The 16,874-nt window shown below is 40.2% G+C and overlaps 1 protein-coding gene across 7 annotated transcripts in view; it reads right to left on the bottom strand.

The window, feature by feature from the left end:
* Positions 1 to 16,874, bottom strand: part of LOC105493730 (HECT domain E3 ubiquitin protein ligase 4) — a 226,418-nt gene that overhangs the window by 116,338 nt on the left and 93,206 nt on the right. For all 7 annotated transcript variants that reach the window (XM_071071035.1, XM_071071036.1, XM_071071040.1 and 4 more), the window contains exons 8-11: positions 9,399 to 9,591; positions 5,849 to 6,007; positions 1,399 to 1,512; positions 208 to 348 (exon numbers count right to left, since the gene is read on the bottom strand). In XM_071071035.1, coding sequence (XP_070927136.1) covers positions 208 to 348; positions 1,399 to 1,512; positions 5,849 to 6,007; positions 9,399 to 9,591 — 607 coding nt within the window. The remainder of the gene's footprint in view (positions 1 to 207; positions 349 to 1,398; positions 1,513 to 5,848; positions 6,008 to 9,398; positions 9,592 to 16,874) is intronic.

The raw sequence follows: 16,874 nt of genomic DNA, 5'->3' as shown, positions 1-16,874 counted from the left end.
GCTCTATTTATTTACATACTTATTCACTTAATCATAACTCATCTTTCATGGTTACAGAGAACAAAGGACTTTAGGTTTCAAAAGTTCAAAGAGGGAAAACTGGGGACACATTCTGGGGTTGGGCTATGTTTTCACCTACAAATGCTGTGGTATTCTCTCATATTTCAGAAGGAAATCTTTTCCTGCAAGACCCTGAATGCACCTCACCTTTGGGCTCAGTGATAATGTGACTGACTCCAAGTCTCTGGCAGACATAATGGAAGGCTTGATTCCCAGGGTTACACCACTGATCGATATAGTCATTTGAGCATGTCCATAGCATGTTATTCACTGTGTCATAACATGCTCCTGCAAAAAGAGCATACTGTATTCAGTCATCATGCCACCAGCTACCTGTATACATATTTCTCACAAGCACTGCTACAAAGTGGAAGGGCAAGGATGCTCTCTAATGTTGACAACCCACATCCCTAGTCCCATAGATTTACTTGGCAAGGTACTAGGTGGGGACTCGGCAAGAAGCCAGCATTTAATTTTTAATTTTGCTTAACTCCTGTGTGAGAAGGAGTAAGTCTCACAAAATAGAGAGCTCTTAGTAACTGATTTATCTGTGACCTACTTCCAAAAAGGATTTAAGTGTCTTACATTAAAAACCCAGGTATAATAAACCACTTAATATTAATACACAGTAAAAAGCCCTAATAACTGAGCCTAAAACTTAGAAATAAGCTTCCTACCACCCAGGGCAAAGAGAAAATCCAGAATATTACTTAATGTTCATTTTCTAGCAATAACAGGTATACCAATTCCTCACAGGAAATAAACTTTTCATGGCATAAACCTTGAGAATTTCCTATAGGCATTATCGCACAACCTAATAAACGGTATCTTCAATTGCAGTTTACGCAGAGGAATTTTACATATGGCAATTTCTTATACTCATTCCCAAAATTAAAATTTAATATTAAAAAAATTCTTTCTGGCTGGGCACAATGGCTCATGCCTGTAATCCCAGCACTTTGGGAGGCTGAGGCAGGAGGATTGCTTGAGCCCAGGAGTTTGAGATCAGCCTGGGTGACATAGTGAGACCTTGGCTCTACAAAAAATAAACAAAATTAGCTGGGCATGGTGGTGTACTCCTATAGTCCCTGTTACTCAGGAGGCTGAGATGGGAGGACTGCTTGAGCCCAGGAGGTGGAGGCTGCAGTGAGCCAAGATCGCACCACTTCACTCCAGCCTAGGTGACGGAAGAGACCCTGTCTCAAAAAAACAAAACAAAACAAAAAACGTCTTTCTTTTCAAGGAAACAAGAATGCCACAGGGAACTGGCAAGATAGTTCAAGAGAAATTTGCTAAAACTTTAAATTTTCCAAAGAAATGTGCACGTTTATTTCTTACCCAATCCTGGTACGAGAGCACCACGCCCCAGTGAGCTTCCAGCAGCATCTATGAGATCTGCACGACTTGTAAACTGACCATCCGAAATATTATACACCAAGCTGGAGGCTAGGACTTTGGAAACAAACATTAAGCTGTTTAATGAGCCTGAAGATTATTTTCAAAGTTTAAATTTTAGGCTTTTAACAAACTTTTTATAAAAATCACACCCCTTTCTTATTGTTGCGTATTGGTGGTAATTGGTGGTAAAGGGATGGAGAATACATGCATAAGACCACAGAAAGAAAACTGTCACCACCAGAAATCTTCCTAAATTTAACATTTAACCATAGTTTTCAAAGTGTTTTTAAAACGGCAACTTTTGCATGATGGTTCTTTCTGATACACATTATCAAAAGGGTAATTGCAAGAGGGGTTACCATCACTAAATCACAAGATGAAAATGTTTACAAGAAACACTTTGCAGTTAGTCAGTGTTCAATAAAGCTTGGTGTACACTTAGCTGCAATCTTTCCTAATACACCTTGACTTTTTCCCTTAACACAGGATGGTGCAGTGGTAAAGAGCATGGACTTTGGGCTTCGGAGTTTCAATTCCAGCTCTAACACTTTTGGGTGGCCCTGGGAAAGACATTGAACATCTCAGTTTCCTCATTTCTAGAGTGGAAATAATAAAAGTACCTACCTTATACAGTTATTGTAAAGAATAAATGAGTTAAAATATGTCAAGGATCCACACCAGCATATATATACATTAATTGCTATCACTGATTTTATTTTCTTCCCCATTTTCAAACAAAACTTTAGCACTGTGTCTCAAGTTTGCTTCTTTTTCATATTCTTATCACCCTAGTAGCCCAGATCTGCATCATGCCTAACTTGAGTGATAACATAAATGATACTCTTTTTTCTATTTTCTACTGTTCCATTAAACAAAATGGGACAGTAGAAAATAGATCTCCAAATCTCTTTTCACGGTACTTAACATACATATGCTTTCTCCTCACTTGGCCACTTATATGAATAATACCCGTTCTTTATGGCTTAAACTCAAAACCTCATGAAGTCTCTCCTTTCTACCCCACTCCACAATGAGCCTTTCTTTCTCAGATTCTGCAGCTCACAAATCTGCTCCACGTGGATCCTTCCAGCAGGGATGCAGCACTGTCTATCATTTTCTCATTGTCTCACACACCTACGTCATCTCTCCTAACTAGACTATGAGTTGTTAAAGGCAAGCACCAATTCTTCCACTTTCTGAGCAGCCCCCACAGTAGCCAAAGAGGAACACCCCTGTGTAGCTGGGACTACAAGCATGTGCCACCATGCCCAGCTAATTTTTGTATTTTAGAAGAGATGGGGTTTCACCATGTTGGCCACGATGGTTTCGATCTCTTGACCTCATGACATAGAAGGAATTTAAGCATTTACTGGTTTGTTGCGCTAAAGTAGAATCACTGTGTAAGCTATATCCTCATGAAAGAATGGTACCATCAAGACCCACTTTAATTCAGTGGGGTCAATTTCAGTTCAGCAAAAAAGCCATGCCAAGGAGACTAAACACAATTTAATAAGACCAATGGTCATAATATGCAGTAATAGTAGGAAAAAAGAGGGGAAAAAAAAGACTGATGGTCAATAACATAAAAACCCAATTTTTACTTTTGCTTTATTTATTTATTTATTTAGAGACAGAATCTCGCTCTGTCGCCATGCTGCAGTGTAGTGGCGCGATCTAGGCTCACTGCAACCTCCACCTCCTGGGTTAAGCAGTTCTCCTGCCTCAGCCTCCTGTGTAGCTGGGACTACAGGCACGTGCCACCATGCCCAGCTAATTTTTGTATTTTAGTAGAGACAGGGTTTCACCATGTTGGCCACAATGGTCTCGATCTCTTGACCTCATGATTCGCCCGCCACGGCCTCCCAAAGTGCTGGGATTACAGGTGTGAGCCACTGCGCCCAGCCAAAAAACCCAATCTTTAAATGGACAAAAGACTTTGGAGGAATAAATATTCCTCCAAAGAAGATATACAAATGGCCAATAAGCACATGAAAAGATGCTAAGCATCATTAGTCATTAAGGAAATGCACAAATCACAATGAGGTACCATTTCATATCCACAAAGATGGCTATAATCAGAAAAACGGAAAATAACAAATGTTGGCGAGGATGTAGAGAAAATAGAACCATTATACTTAGGAGATGAGAACGTAAAATGGTATGGCCACTTTGGGAAACAGTTTAGCAGTCCCTCCAAGGGTAAACATATACTTACCATATGACCCCGCAATTCCACTCCTATGTATGCGCCCATAGTATGAAAAATGTCCACACAAAACTGATATACGAATGTTCGTAACAGCATTATTCAAAATAGCCAAAAAGTAGAAACAACTCAAATGTCCACCAACTTATGAATGGATAAACAAAATGGGATATTATCTACACAATGAAATATAATTCAACCATAAAAAGTAATGAAGTACTGATTCATGCTGTAATATGGATGAACCTCAAAAACATTATGTTAAGTTTAAAAATCAGTCACAGACTCGCTCCATCCTGCCAACGTGTGAAGATGCCTGCTTCTCCTTTGCCTTCTGCTATGATTGTAAGTTTCCTAAGGCCTCCCCAGCAATGTGTAACTGATGGATAGAACAACTTGCAACCAATGAAAAAGAGCTGGATCTGGTGTCAAGAGACTTGGACCACATCACTTCACCTGTCTGAGCCTCAGTAACCACGTAGTAATTCCATGGCTAAAGACTGAGAAAGATCTAGGATCATTGGTGTCCAGTAACAAATGCACATTTGCAAGCACTAAGGAGAAAACCTCATTCCATGTACTTTCTTCCTGGAGACCAAGCCCACTACAGCAAGGAGTATCCACAAGCGAGGGTGGAATTGTGCATGAGTAGAGAATACTCTCCATCTCTTCTCACATCATACAGCTCTCCAGTTGACACAATCCTCAACTATATTTACATAGAGGGAAAAATGATTCTATATTTATATAGAACTCTCCATAATGTGTCAAGTGTCCTCACACTATCCTATGTGGTAGGTATAATCATCTGCACATTTTTTTAAATGGGAAAGTTGAGGCTTTGAATGATTAATTTTCCCAAGATAATAGTTACTAAAAGGAAGAAACAAGATTTTTACATGTCTGTCTACTTTTATAGCTCCTCCTGATTTTATTCATAGCTCAGCCACCATAATATGCACAGAATGAGACAAAATAATAAGTGGTATTTTGCTACTATCAAGTAAAATCAAAAATTAAAAATCAAGCAAATAAACAAACAAAAAAGCAGTCATAAAAGGCCGTATGTTGTATAATTCCATTTACATGAAAAGTAGAGTACAGGTAACTCCACAGAGACAGAAAGTAGATTGGTAGATGCCAGGGGTCAGGGAGTAGGAGAGCAACTGTTGATAAGTATGAGGTTTCTTTTTGGGGTGATGGGTAGATTAGTGGTAACGACTGCACAACTCTGTGAACTTATTAAAAACCACTGAATTGTATATTTTAAACGGGTAAAATTTATGGTGTGTGAGTTATATCTCAATAAAGCCACCGTCCCCAGCCTGAGGAACATTTTTTTAATTCTATACTTTATCCCATTTAATTATGTGTCCACTCTGAAGCCAAAATTACACTGCTTTAATTACTGTAGTGTGCCTCCTTATACAAATATATGTATATTTTAAAATATTAATACATTTTTCCACATCTGCTTTTCTATGTCTTATGCTTAGTATTTTGTATATGTGTCCTAAAAAGGAGGTGTTTTGCATACGTATTTTAATAGCTTTGAAATTCTATCCGCAGGGCGTGGTGGCTCATGTCTGTAATCCCAGCACTTTGGGAGGTCAAGGTGGGTGGATCACCTGAGGCCAGGAATTCGAGACCAGCCTGGCTAACATGGTGAAACGCCATCTCTACTAAAAATAAAAAAATTAGCTGGGCATGGTGGCGTGTGCCTGTAATCTCAGTTACTAGGGAGGCTGAGGCAGGAGAATCACTTCAACCTGGGAGGCAGAAGTTGCAGTGGGCTGAGGTCATGCCACTGCACTTCAGCCTGGGCGACAGAGCAAGATTCCATCTAAAAAAAAAAGAAATTCTATCACAGTGAGTAGATCTCTTGCTATATCATCAGTAAATAATGTGACAAAATATTATTTTGTTTCCTAAAACTTTGTTGAACTGATTATTTCTATTAATTTTACAGGACAATAGTTTTCAAAAACTATACTAATATGTCATCCACAAAAAATTATATTGTTAAATCTTCCTAGCCTATATTGATAATTGGTATTTTTTGTTATCAGAGAGCTATTGCAAACAACTATTTAACAAAGTAAGTTTTAAATAATTAATAAGAGAGCCTTAAATTTCAGAGTTTGAGATAAATCGAGGAAAGTGCCACAGGTAAAATTCACTTACTTTTTAAAGATGACAAACCACTTGTTCCACCAAAAAGAGATCGGGTGGCAGAGCTGCCTGATCCCCCTGGAGGAGGCACCAGCATCACCAAGTAGGTGCCACAGGTATATATGGGTGTCTTCCGCAGCATTTTCAGAGGCAGCCCACAGCTAGTATTTGCTGGACAAAGAAATAAAAATGCTAAGTCAAAATACTTGACACAAAAATTAATTTGATTACCAACACAGATTAGGATATAAAGAGGGAGACCCAAACTCAAACTAAGATTTGGAAAACAGATTTCCAGATTAGGAAAACAGAGTAAGAAGTAATAGCTAAGGAAAAAAATAAGTATCTTCTGGCTCCACAGCCTGACCCTGAGCCTCCTATTTATATGGTCTGAACATTTCTTGAATGTGTTCCCAATCCTCAATATACCATCATGCCTCCACAAATTATTCTAAAAAAAAAAACATCCTCACGTGGACTAAATCTCAAAATAAGAGAAGAATCCTACTATTTATTTGCGTTTCCCCTAGAAAACTGATATAGGTTGAGTACATTTATCTGAAATGCTTAAGACCAGAAGTGTTTTGGATTTCAGATTTTTTCAGAATTTAAAATATTTGCATTATACTTAAGAGTTGAGCATTCCTAACTGAAAAATCCAAAATTCAAAATATTCCAATGAACATTTCCTTTGTTTTTTATTTATTTTTACTCATTACATCTGAGATTAGTGAGAGTATTTCCTTTGAGCATCATGTAGGCACTCAAAAAGTTTCAGATTTGGGAGCATTTTAGATCTTTAGATTTGGGATGAACAACCTATATTCTAATCAAGATCTTGGGTTCTTTTTCCATTTTATATAGAACAAATTCTTGAAAGGTTTGTGATATTAAACTCATAACAAACAGCTTTCAACATGAAATTGGCCAAAAATTTCAACCTAATGAAAGCTTTCACAATATCTATCACAAAACAGTTTTATAGCTGTGTAATTTATTATAACCCTTTACATACATTTTTCTTGTTTAAAAGGGTCAATGACATAAACTGTCATTAGGAAATAATTATTGTTTCTAATCAAGAGGTGTAAAATGTACTTTAATCTCCCTTACTGGCATATCTAAAACATGGAGTGAATTTACGGATTTTCTATATACAAGCCTAGCAAGGATTGATTATGTCAACAGAAAATCAATCAGAGTGCTTTACTTAGAAAGCTGTCAGGCTGTAAAATACAACTTATTATCTATAGCCTAGATAGATGAAAATCATTTTTAAATGGTTTAGATTAGAAGAGTGAGTAAAGTGAAACCTAATCTATCTGATATTTGTTTTGAATGTTTGTGCTTCTAAAAAGTTTTATTTTTTTTTAAGCTGCAAGCCCCCACCAAGTATATTCTTCATTAAGGACATAAATTCAAGAAGATAAATTTCCACAGGTAAGAAACCTCAAGACAGCAATAACTGGAAAATTAGCAACTTTGTGAGTATAACATTTTCACCAAGATGTTTTTAATAGACATACCCTTACTAACATGGTAATAGGTATTAGTTTATAATGGAATAAAAGCTTTTCTATTTTTTATTTTTTGAGACTGAGTCTCAAAATTGAGTCTCACCATTGTCGGCCTGGGCTGCAGTACAATGGCGCCATCTCGGCTCACTGCAACCTCTGCTTCCTGGGTTCCAGCAATTCTGCCTCAGCCTCCCAAGCAGCTGAGATTACAGGTGCCCCCATCAAGACCGGCTAATTTTTGTATTTTTAGTAGAGATGGGGTTTCACCATGTTGGCCAGGCTGGTCTTGAACTCCTGACCTCAGGTGATCCACCCGCCTCGGCCTCCCAAAATGCTGGGATTACAGGCGTAAGCCACTGCGCCTGGCCAAAAACGTATAGACACCTTGTATGTTCGCTTACTTTTGAAAAGTTTCTTGGTTTATAACTGATGAATTTTTAATGTAGCAACATCATGTTAAAGAATCCACAGACTGCTTGAGCCCAAGAGTTTGAGACCAGCCCGGGCAACATAGCAAGACCTCATCTCTTTAAAAAAAAAAAAAAAAGTACAATGAGACCACATGTTTAGAATACAGATACCAGTTTCTACCAATTCCAGTATACGTGCTACTAAAGCGTGCACATTTCTACCAAATTCTAAATATATCCTTGCTTTCTGAGGTCTTGTTTTGATATTATACATATTTTCAATAAGCATTCCTTTAGTATTTCCATTGTTTAGGGTAAGATTTCATTTTCTCCCAAGGGACAAACCCAGATCAGGCCTTCAGCTTGTCATGAAAACGTTTATTTAGGTAACAACAAAAACAGAAACATAAAAGACTATCCTCTAGAAAGTATCTTCTACAGCTGGAATTATCCACTTACCCAAATCACAAAAACTATTAACAATTTTGCCACTTATCTTTGATACAATAGAAGCCTGTGAAAATAAAATACTGTCCTTAAATTCTAATATGGACTAATAAGTATTTAATTTGGTAGTCTCATAACAAATTAACCATAAATATTTTCTCTTCCTAGCATTTCTAACTATAAAAATAAAGCATAAAATTACACTGAATTCATCAAATGCCTATTAATTCAGATGCAGTTTTCTACATATGGTATCTTTTTCTAGCTTTATCTTTTACTACAGTTCACAGTTTGTTATTAATCCAAATATTTGGTATGTAATCTATAAACTCCACGGAATAATGGTTCTTAATGTTTTGGGGGGTCATAGACGACTCTGAAAATCTGATGAAAATTATGACAGATACATATAAAATGATATCTAAAACTTTGAGGGAGTATGTTTAATAACATGTTATTAAACACATTCCCTTAAAGGTGTATCCTGGTTAAGAATTCCTACTTTAAAAGTGCAGAATAGTGTATATAGTATACTACCTTTTATTAAGAAAAGGCAGAAATTATGAACATATAAATTCATCTTTAATTATGCTTGCATAAACACTGGAAGGATAAATGAAAACTAATAAATATAGTTACCTGTGGTGGGGTAGGGTGGGGGCAGAATATAAAATTTACCAACGTGGTGAGAATAAAACTTCTCCGCATATACCTTTTTACATTATTTTGACTTTCAAATTCTGTACATGTATTATCTATTTTAAAACATTAAGTTACAAAAACTAAATGATAAATTCTAAAAAACAAAATATCTACTGTAGAAGGCTTTTCTGTTATTTGCTTGGTCAAGACTGTATTTAGGGAAGATGATGCTAACTTTCAGGTTTTCACATTCACAAAGCATATGTGAAATATGAAATCAACTAATTTATACGAATGGTGACGATGATAAGATGTTTATAGTTTAACATGGGGTTGTTTTGCATTCCTAAAGGTTCATATGAATTTATGTCCATAGCCTACAACATGTATTGGCTTGGAATAAAAAGCTGGACAATGACTGGAAGACCAAATAAGGTCAACTATGCAAAGGAAAGGGCTTTGCACAGCATGGAGGAAGTGCACAATAAGACGTAGCTGAACAGAGCTATACAAGGAAACAGATCTGGGAAGCACAGAGTAACATACCTGCTTGATCCTCTTTTAGTGTGTTGGAGATGGTGGAACCAGTCAGGGCAGCAAGGGTTGCTGACGGGGAGGCTCTATACCGAGAAAGTCTACTTAGAAGCATCTCATTAATGCTTTTTGCAGATTCGCCCTCTTTTCTCATTAGAATTGTGCGTTCCTGAAGAGGGTTGGCTACAAATACACCATTTTCAACCTAATATAGAAAAAAAGGAGGTCCTAAAATGATATCTGTTTCCATTTTGTCAGCAAATTTCTACTTGAGGATATTATTGTGAGTAAATCAAAAATATTTCAAAAACTGCACCTGAGTAGATGTACACCTTACAACTTAAATGCGCTATAGAAACTACTACAAACAAAAGAGACTATGATAAGTTTGAGAGCTTTCACTTTTCATAATAGCTATAATGTTTAATAAGTCTATGAAAAGTTGTTGATTAAAATTCCTTATACTGGATTCCACAGGCAGCACTTACTAATTACATGCCTCTGACAGGTTGAAGTCAAACGAGAGGAAAACAAATCAATCAGTCTTTGATTTACTGTTAAGGACAACTACGAGGATAATGTCTCAAAATATCTTCAGTGGCTAAAATCCAAACTCTTTATTAACAGCAGTTAACATTAGCACCAGCTGCTCAGGCCCTGGCAGAGCAAGCCTGGACAAAGGCAGATTTTGCTAAAAATACACATCAACTTCAACTGGATCTTTGCTGGTGCTTTATGGTTCTTTCATTCACCACTTGGTTATTCCCCAGAAAAATCTTTGGAGTGGTGACTCCAAAATTCCTTCACCAATTCTGAGCTTAACTTTTAGCAGACCACCTGGTTTTCTTCTTTCTTCTTCTTTTTTTTTTTTTTTTATTCCACCTGGCTTTCCGTATTGCTAAAAAGATCCAGACCACTTACCATAAGCTTCTCCTACTCACGTCTCTTTCAACTTAAGAATCTTGGGACCCAGCCTCATGTATTATTTCCTTCGTCTTAATTCAGAGGAAAAAGGATTTCACCTCATATTAATGAAGATGAACCCTTCCACTTCTGCCTCATGTCCTGTGCTCCCCTCTGCCTCTTCATCATTAGTGCCTCCCTCTCCATTGACTTCCTTCTCTGTTTTCAAATATTCACAGGTCTTAAACAAAACCTTGGTGGCCCATCGAAATATCATCCCTTTTGTCAAATCTGTCATGGCCCCTTTCTAGATCCAAGAACCAGGCCCCCACCAGCAAAGACAGGCAGGACTGGCTTGCAGTTGTAGGGTGTGGAGATAAAAGGGAATGGGAGTGCAAAATGGCAAATCTTCAGAAGCAAAGGGAAAGCAAAAGAGGAGAGAACAGGGAAAGGTTGGTAACACAGAAGGGGCAAGAGAAAGTGAGTAAACTCAGGAGCACAGCCAGGAAAGATTCCCAAAGGTGGGTGTACTTAGTGGGGGAGTCTTTTAAGATATGTTCACAAATGACAAAGAAAAAGATTTGTTACAGAGTCCAAAAATGCTGCTTCTATTTCCCCATTCCCTGCTTTTTAACCCTTTGCAGTTGGTGGTCTCTGAATTCAGCACCCTCTAATGAGTCGGCAATCTCAATGGTTCACCAGTGACCTAACCCCAAAACCAGTGACCTTTTCCTCGACTTTCTTGCAGGTCGTGCCATCACTGCCATCCTTCTTGGGATTCTGATTCCTTAGTGTTGGTGGCAGAACACAATCCTGGTTTCTTTTTTTTTTTTTTTTGAGACAGAGTCTTGTTCTGTCACTCAGGCTAGAGTGTAGTGGCGTGATCACAGCTCACTGAACCCTCAATCTCCCCAGGCTCAGATGGTTCTCGCACCCCATCCTCTCAAGTAGCTGGGACCACAGGCATGCGCCACCACAACTGGCTAATTTTTGTATTAATGTTTTTTGTAGAGACAGGGTTTTGCCATGTTGCCCAGGCTGGTCTTGAACTCCTGGGCTCAAGCAATCTGCCTGCCTCAGCTTCTCAAAGTGCTGGAATTACAGGCGTGAGCTACCATGCCCAGCCTGGTTTGTTTCTTTTTAACATGAACACTTACCTCTGTGTAAAGTGCTCACTGTGCTGGTGAGTGAAGCCAGCACAGTCCCTGCTTTCCTTCCTGTCTCTCTCTTTGCTGGTCAACATCTTCATTTGCTTAAATGGGACCTTTCCCAAGATTAGACCTAGCCCTGGTGTCCAAGACCTTCATCTGGAATGCTCTATCCCTAGACCTTCCAGAGGCTGGCTCTTTCCTATCATTCAGGTCTCAGTTAAACGTTACCTACCCAAAGAGGCCTGCCCTGGTTGCCAATCTAAAAAAGATTCTTCCCCAGCATCCCCAAGCCACAGCACATCATGCTGTTTCATTATCTACACAGCATTTACTACTCTCTGAAATTATTTTACTCATGAAGTCATTTATTGTTTGCCCTTCTACTTTAACATACCCCAATGAATGCCAACTTCCTGAGAACAGGGATCCACCTGCCTTGTTCACCTTAACATCCCCAGCACTTAGGAGGCATTCAATGAATACTCAATTGCTTGCTGAATAAACAGATAAGGGCCCTCCCCCAAATCCAACTCCGCCTCTCTATGGTGACTCCCACATTTCTATTTACAGACCCAACCTTGCTACTAAGATCTAGTTCTACTTTTCTAACTGCCCCTCACCCTCCCCACCGACATTTCTACTTGAACAGCCTCCTGTCACCTAAAATTCAACACATCCACCTCTTACTTCATTGTCTTACCCCAACTCTCCTACTAGATTAACTTTTAGCAAGCATAGCTCTATTTATGTCGCGCAATTCTAAATATACTCCTTCAAAAGCATCCAAGATAAAAATCAATCCCTTTAAGCTTGGCATTCAAAAGCATTAACCAATCTGGCCCTATGAGAAAATCAATAGATACTTTAAAAACAAACAAAACGCTATATTATTGTATTTGAGTACTATGAAAATACTGCAAAGAAAAACTGATAAAGCACCTGTGTGATACAACTAGGGCTGAAGTTTGCTACAAAATGGTAAATCTGCTGGAAATCCCTACTTCAGCAAAGACACTCTTCAGGGTAAGAAGCTGCTGATTTAGGAAGGAGAGGAAGAGCTGGGAGGAGTGAGAAGCAGCCCAGGTTCCTTCCTGGCAACCACTCTGGTCCAAGTCAATATCATCTCAAGAGAGATGATTAGACCAGTCTCCCAACCTGTCTTCCCACTTCCACGGGCACCCCAATGGTTTACTCTCTGCATAGCCAGTGATCATTTAAAAATGTAAATAAAGCCAGGCACAGTGGCTCACACTTGTAATCCCAGCACTTTGGGAGGCCAAGAAGGGAAGATTGCTTAAGCCCAGGAGTTCGAGACCAGCCTGGGCAACATAGTTTGAGACCAGCCTGTCTCAAACACACACACACACACACACACACACACACACACACACAAAAATTATCCAAAGGCAGTGGCATACGCCTGTAGTCCCTGCTGCAAGGGAGGCTGAGGCAGGAGGATCGCCTGAGCCCAGGAAGTCGAGGCTGCAGTGAACCATGATTGCACCACTGCACTCCAGCCTGGGCAACAGAGGGAGATCCTATCCCACCCCACCCCGCCAAAAAAAAAAAAGTAAAACCACGTCTTCCCTCATTTAAAACCCTGCAGTGGTTTTCCAACACACTTATGATAAAATTCAAATTACTGACAGGGCTTCACAAGGGCCAATGACTGCTGACCTCCTCAGCAACATCTGCCTCAACTCAACCCTTTCTCACCACATTTTTAGCCACACTCGCCTTCTGTCACACCTCCAAAATACCATGCTTCCTCCTAATGCTGGGCCTTGGTACTTGCTATTCTCTCTTCTTGTGCTACCCATCTGTTGCAGTTTGCCTGGAACTGCAGGTTTCAGCACCAAAAGTTCCATGTCCTGAGCAATCCCTCAGTCTCAAGCAAACTGGGATAGTTGGTCACCCTGTCAGGATGGATGGCTTCTTATCATTCAGGTCTCAGCTCAAATGTCTTTCCTTACAAAGGCCTTATGTGCCCTGCAAGCTAAAGGAGCTCCCCATCTCTACCCCGGGCACTCCCTCTCACATTATCCTCTTTAATTTTCTCCCCAGCATTTATCACTAGCTGAAATTATTTCATTCTTGTTGTTTACTTCTGTACTGTCCCACTTCCCATACTCTAATATAAGCTCCATGAAAACAAAAGCTTATTTACTGGGCTACCCAGATACGGCAATATAGTATAGGCCCTCAATTAATACAGAATGAAGGAAGGGTAGCTTAGTAATCTGGATCATAACTGGAAGGAAATAACAAACCCTTAGGGAGAAGGGGGGAAAGACACCTAGTGTGTCCATTACTACACTGACAATATCTTTAGGAAGTTACATGAGGAGAGAAAAATAGCAGTAAAATTGTCACTAAATCTAACCACTTTAAAAACTGCAGTTTATACAGAGTACATGGGAGCAAAAGACCACTCAGAACAAAACAGATGTGAGGATATTTTTTCAAAAGAGGCTTGAAAAGGTAAAAAAGAGTTATAGGCCGGGCGCAGTGGCTCACACTTGTAATCCCAGTAGGTAGAGAGGCAGAAGCAGGAGAACAACTTGAGCCCAGGAGTTAGAGACCACAGTGAGACCCCATTCTCTAAAAAAAGAAAAAACGAGTTATAGAAGATTCTCAAGCAGGAATGCATCCAGAGTAGAAGTAGCCAAATCAGGCAGAAAGATTCCATGCCTCAGCTATTTTGTAGTCTTAAAGGCCAGAATTCTGTGTCTAGAGTTTCAGAACGCCTGTTGCTCCAGGTGGGTAGACTGTCACATTGGTGGCCCCTAATGAATGATGCATCCTTGTATTTATGCCCTTGTATAGTCCCCGTCCCACACTGAGTCTGGACTTGGTCATATGCCTTTTTTTTTCCCACATTAGAAAGCAAGTTGCTGGCCAGGCACGATGGCTCATGCCTATAATCCCAGCACTTTGGGAGGCCGAAGCAGGTGGATCACTTGAGGCCAGGAGTTTGAGACCAGCCTGGCCAATATGGTGAAACCCCATCTCTACTAAAAATACAAAATTAGCCAGGTATGGTGGTTTGCACCTGCAATTCTAGTTACCAAGGCAGGAGAACCACTTGAACCCAGGAGGCAAAGGCTGCAGCGAGCCGAGATCACACCACTGCACTCCAGCCTGGGTGACAGAGCAAGACTCTGCCTCAAAAAAAAAAAAAAAAAGATGCAGCAGGGGGCGATGGCTCATGCCTGTAATCCCAGCACTTTGGGAAGTTGAGGCAGGTGGATTGCTTGAGCCTAAAAGTTCAAGATCAGCCTGGGCAACATGGCAAAACTCAGTCTACACAAAAAATACAAAAATTAGCTGGGCATGGTGGCATGAGCCTGTAGTCCCAGCTACTCAGGGGGCTGAGGTGGGAGGAATGTTTGAGCCCAAAGCAGGGAATTTGTAGTGAGTGAGACAAGATAGTAGCACCACTACACTCCAGCCTGGGCCACAGAGAGACACAATATATCAAAAAAAGAAAGCATGATACAAGCAGAGGCTTGATACCCACTTGTCCTCTTGAAAAGCTCCTTCCTGAAAACCAGCCTCCATGATGTCAAGAGCTTCAGCATAGGTTACTGAATATTAGGTGCCAAGTGGAGAGAGGCCCTAGAGGATAAGAGGCCATCTTCAATGGCACAGCCCAAGCTAAGCTCCCAGTTGAATGAGGCTGCAGATGTGACTTCAGCTTCACCACGCAGAGCAGAACCACCACCCAGCTGAGCCCCATCAACCTATAAATCACTGTTGCTTGAAGTTACTTAGCTTGGGGATTGTTCATTGAGTAAAAGTAGATAACTGAAATACCATAAAAGTCAGAGAAATTCTGTGATCCAAATGTTAGAGGTCATTTTATATTAATAATAGTTTGTTAGTTAAGCAGGATAATCTCGACATTCCATTTTGTTACATCATATTCCTAAATATATGTCTTCTCTTCTCTTCTTTTTCTTTTCTTCTTGAGACAGGATCTTGGTGTGTCACCCAAGCTGGAGTGCAGTGGCATGATCATGGCTCACTGCAGCCTTGACCTCCAGGGCTCAAATTATCCTCCCACCTCATGCTACTTAGTAGCTGAGACTACAGGTGTGAACCTCCACACCTGGCTAATTAAAAAAATTTTTTTTGTAGAAACGGGGTCTCACTATGTTGCCCAGGCTGGCCTAAATATATTTCTATAGTCTGCCTTTTATAACAATTAGTTATCTAATTCCATGCTTAGTTAACAAGATATCATTTTGAGAGGTAAGCATGGCTAGTTAGATTCTGCTCTCTGATCTTAGTCATTTCAATCCATTAGTTTTCCCTGAGTCTTAGGTACCAAGAGATCTATTTGGTATAATAGATTAAACTAAGCTGATTGTTTTAGGAAAAAGTGACATTATGGAGGAATACAGATGGTGTTCCAAGAATTTTTTTTTTTTTTTTTTTTTGAGACGGAGTCTCGCTCTGTCGCCCAGGCTGGAGTGCAGTGGCGCGATCTCGGCTCACTGCAAGCTCCGCCTCCCGGGTTCACGCCATTCTCCTGCCTCAGCCTCCCGAGTAGCTGGGACTACAGGCGCCCACAACCGCGCCCGGCTAATTTTTTGTATTTTTAGTAGAGATGGGGTTTCACCGTGGTCTCGATCTCCTGACCTTGTGATCCGCCCGCCTCGGCCTCCCAAAGTGCTGGGATTACAGGCGTGAGCCACCGCGCCCGGCCTCCAAGAATTTTTTTAATGTTTAGGTTTTTTTTTTTCTAATGATAAAACTAATTTATGGTTACTCTTGGAAATCTTGGTGGGGGGAAGAAAGAAAACTATAAATAAGAAAAGCTACCATTATTCTTTGTTTTTGCTTTGTTTTTGTTTTTTGAGACAGTCTCGCTCTGTCGGCCAGGCTGGATGGAGTACAGTGGCATGATCTTGGCTCACTGCAACCTCCGTCTCCTGGGCTCAAGCAGTTCTCCTACCTCAGCCTCCCGAGTAGGTGGGAATACAGGCATGTGCCAACATACCTGGCTAATTTTTGTATTTTTAGTAGAGACAGGGTTTCACCATGTTGGCCAGGCTGGTCTTGAACTTCTGACCTTAGGTAATCCTCCCGCCTCGGCCTTCCAAAGTGCTGGGATTATAGGCATAAGCCACCACACCCGGCCTATTCTTTCTTTTTAAGGGGATAATCAGTTAATGTTTTAAGTTCTAGCATTTAAAGAAATCAGGCCGGGCACAGTGGCTCACGCCCTTAATCCCAGCACTTTGAGAGGCCGAGGCTGGTGGATTGCTTGAGCTCAGGAGTTTGAGACCAACCTGAGCAACATGGTGAAACCCCATCTCTACAAAAAACACCAGAATTAGCCCAGCAAGGTGGCATGTGCCTGTGGTCCCGGCTACTTGGGAGGCTAGGTGAGAGGAACACTTGAGCCCAGGAGGCTGAGGCTACAGTA

Source organism: Macaca nemestrina, chromosome 10 (genome assembly GCF_043159975.1).
Source record: "Macaca nemestrina isolate mMacNem1 chromosome 10, mMacNem.hap1, whole genome shotgun sequence".
Taxonomy (NCBI): Eukaryota; Metazoa; Chordata; class Mammalia; order Primates; family Cercopithecidae; genus Macaca; species Macaca nemestrina.
This window is presented reverse-complemented; position numbering and strand designations above follow the sequence as displayed.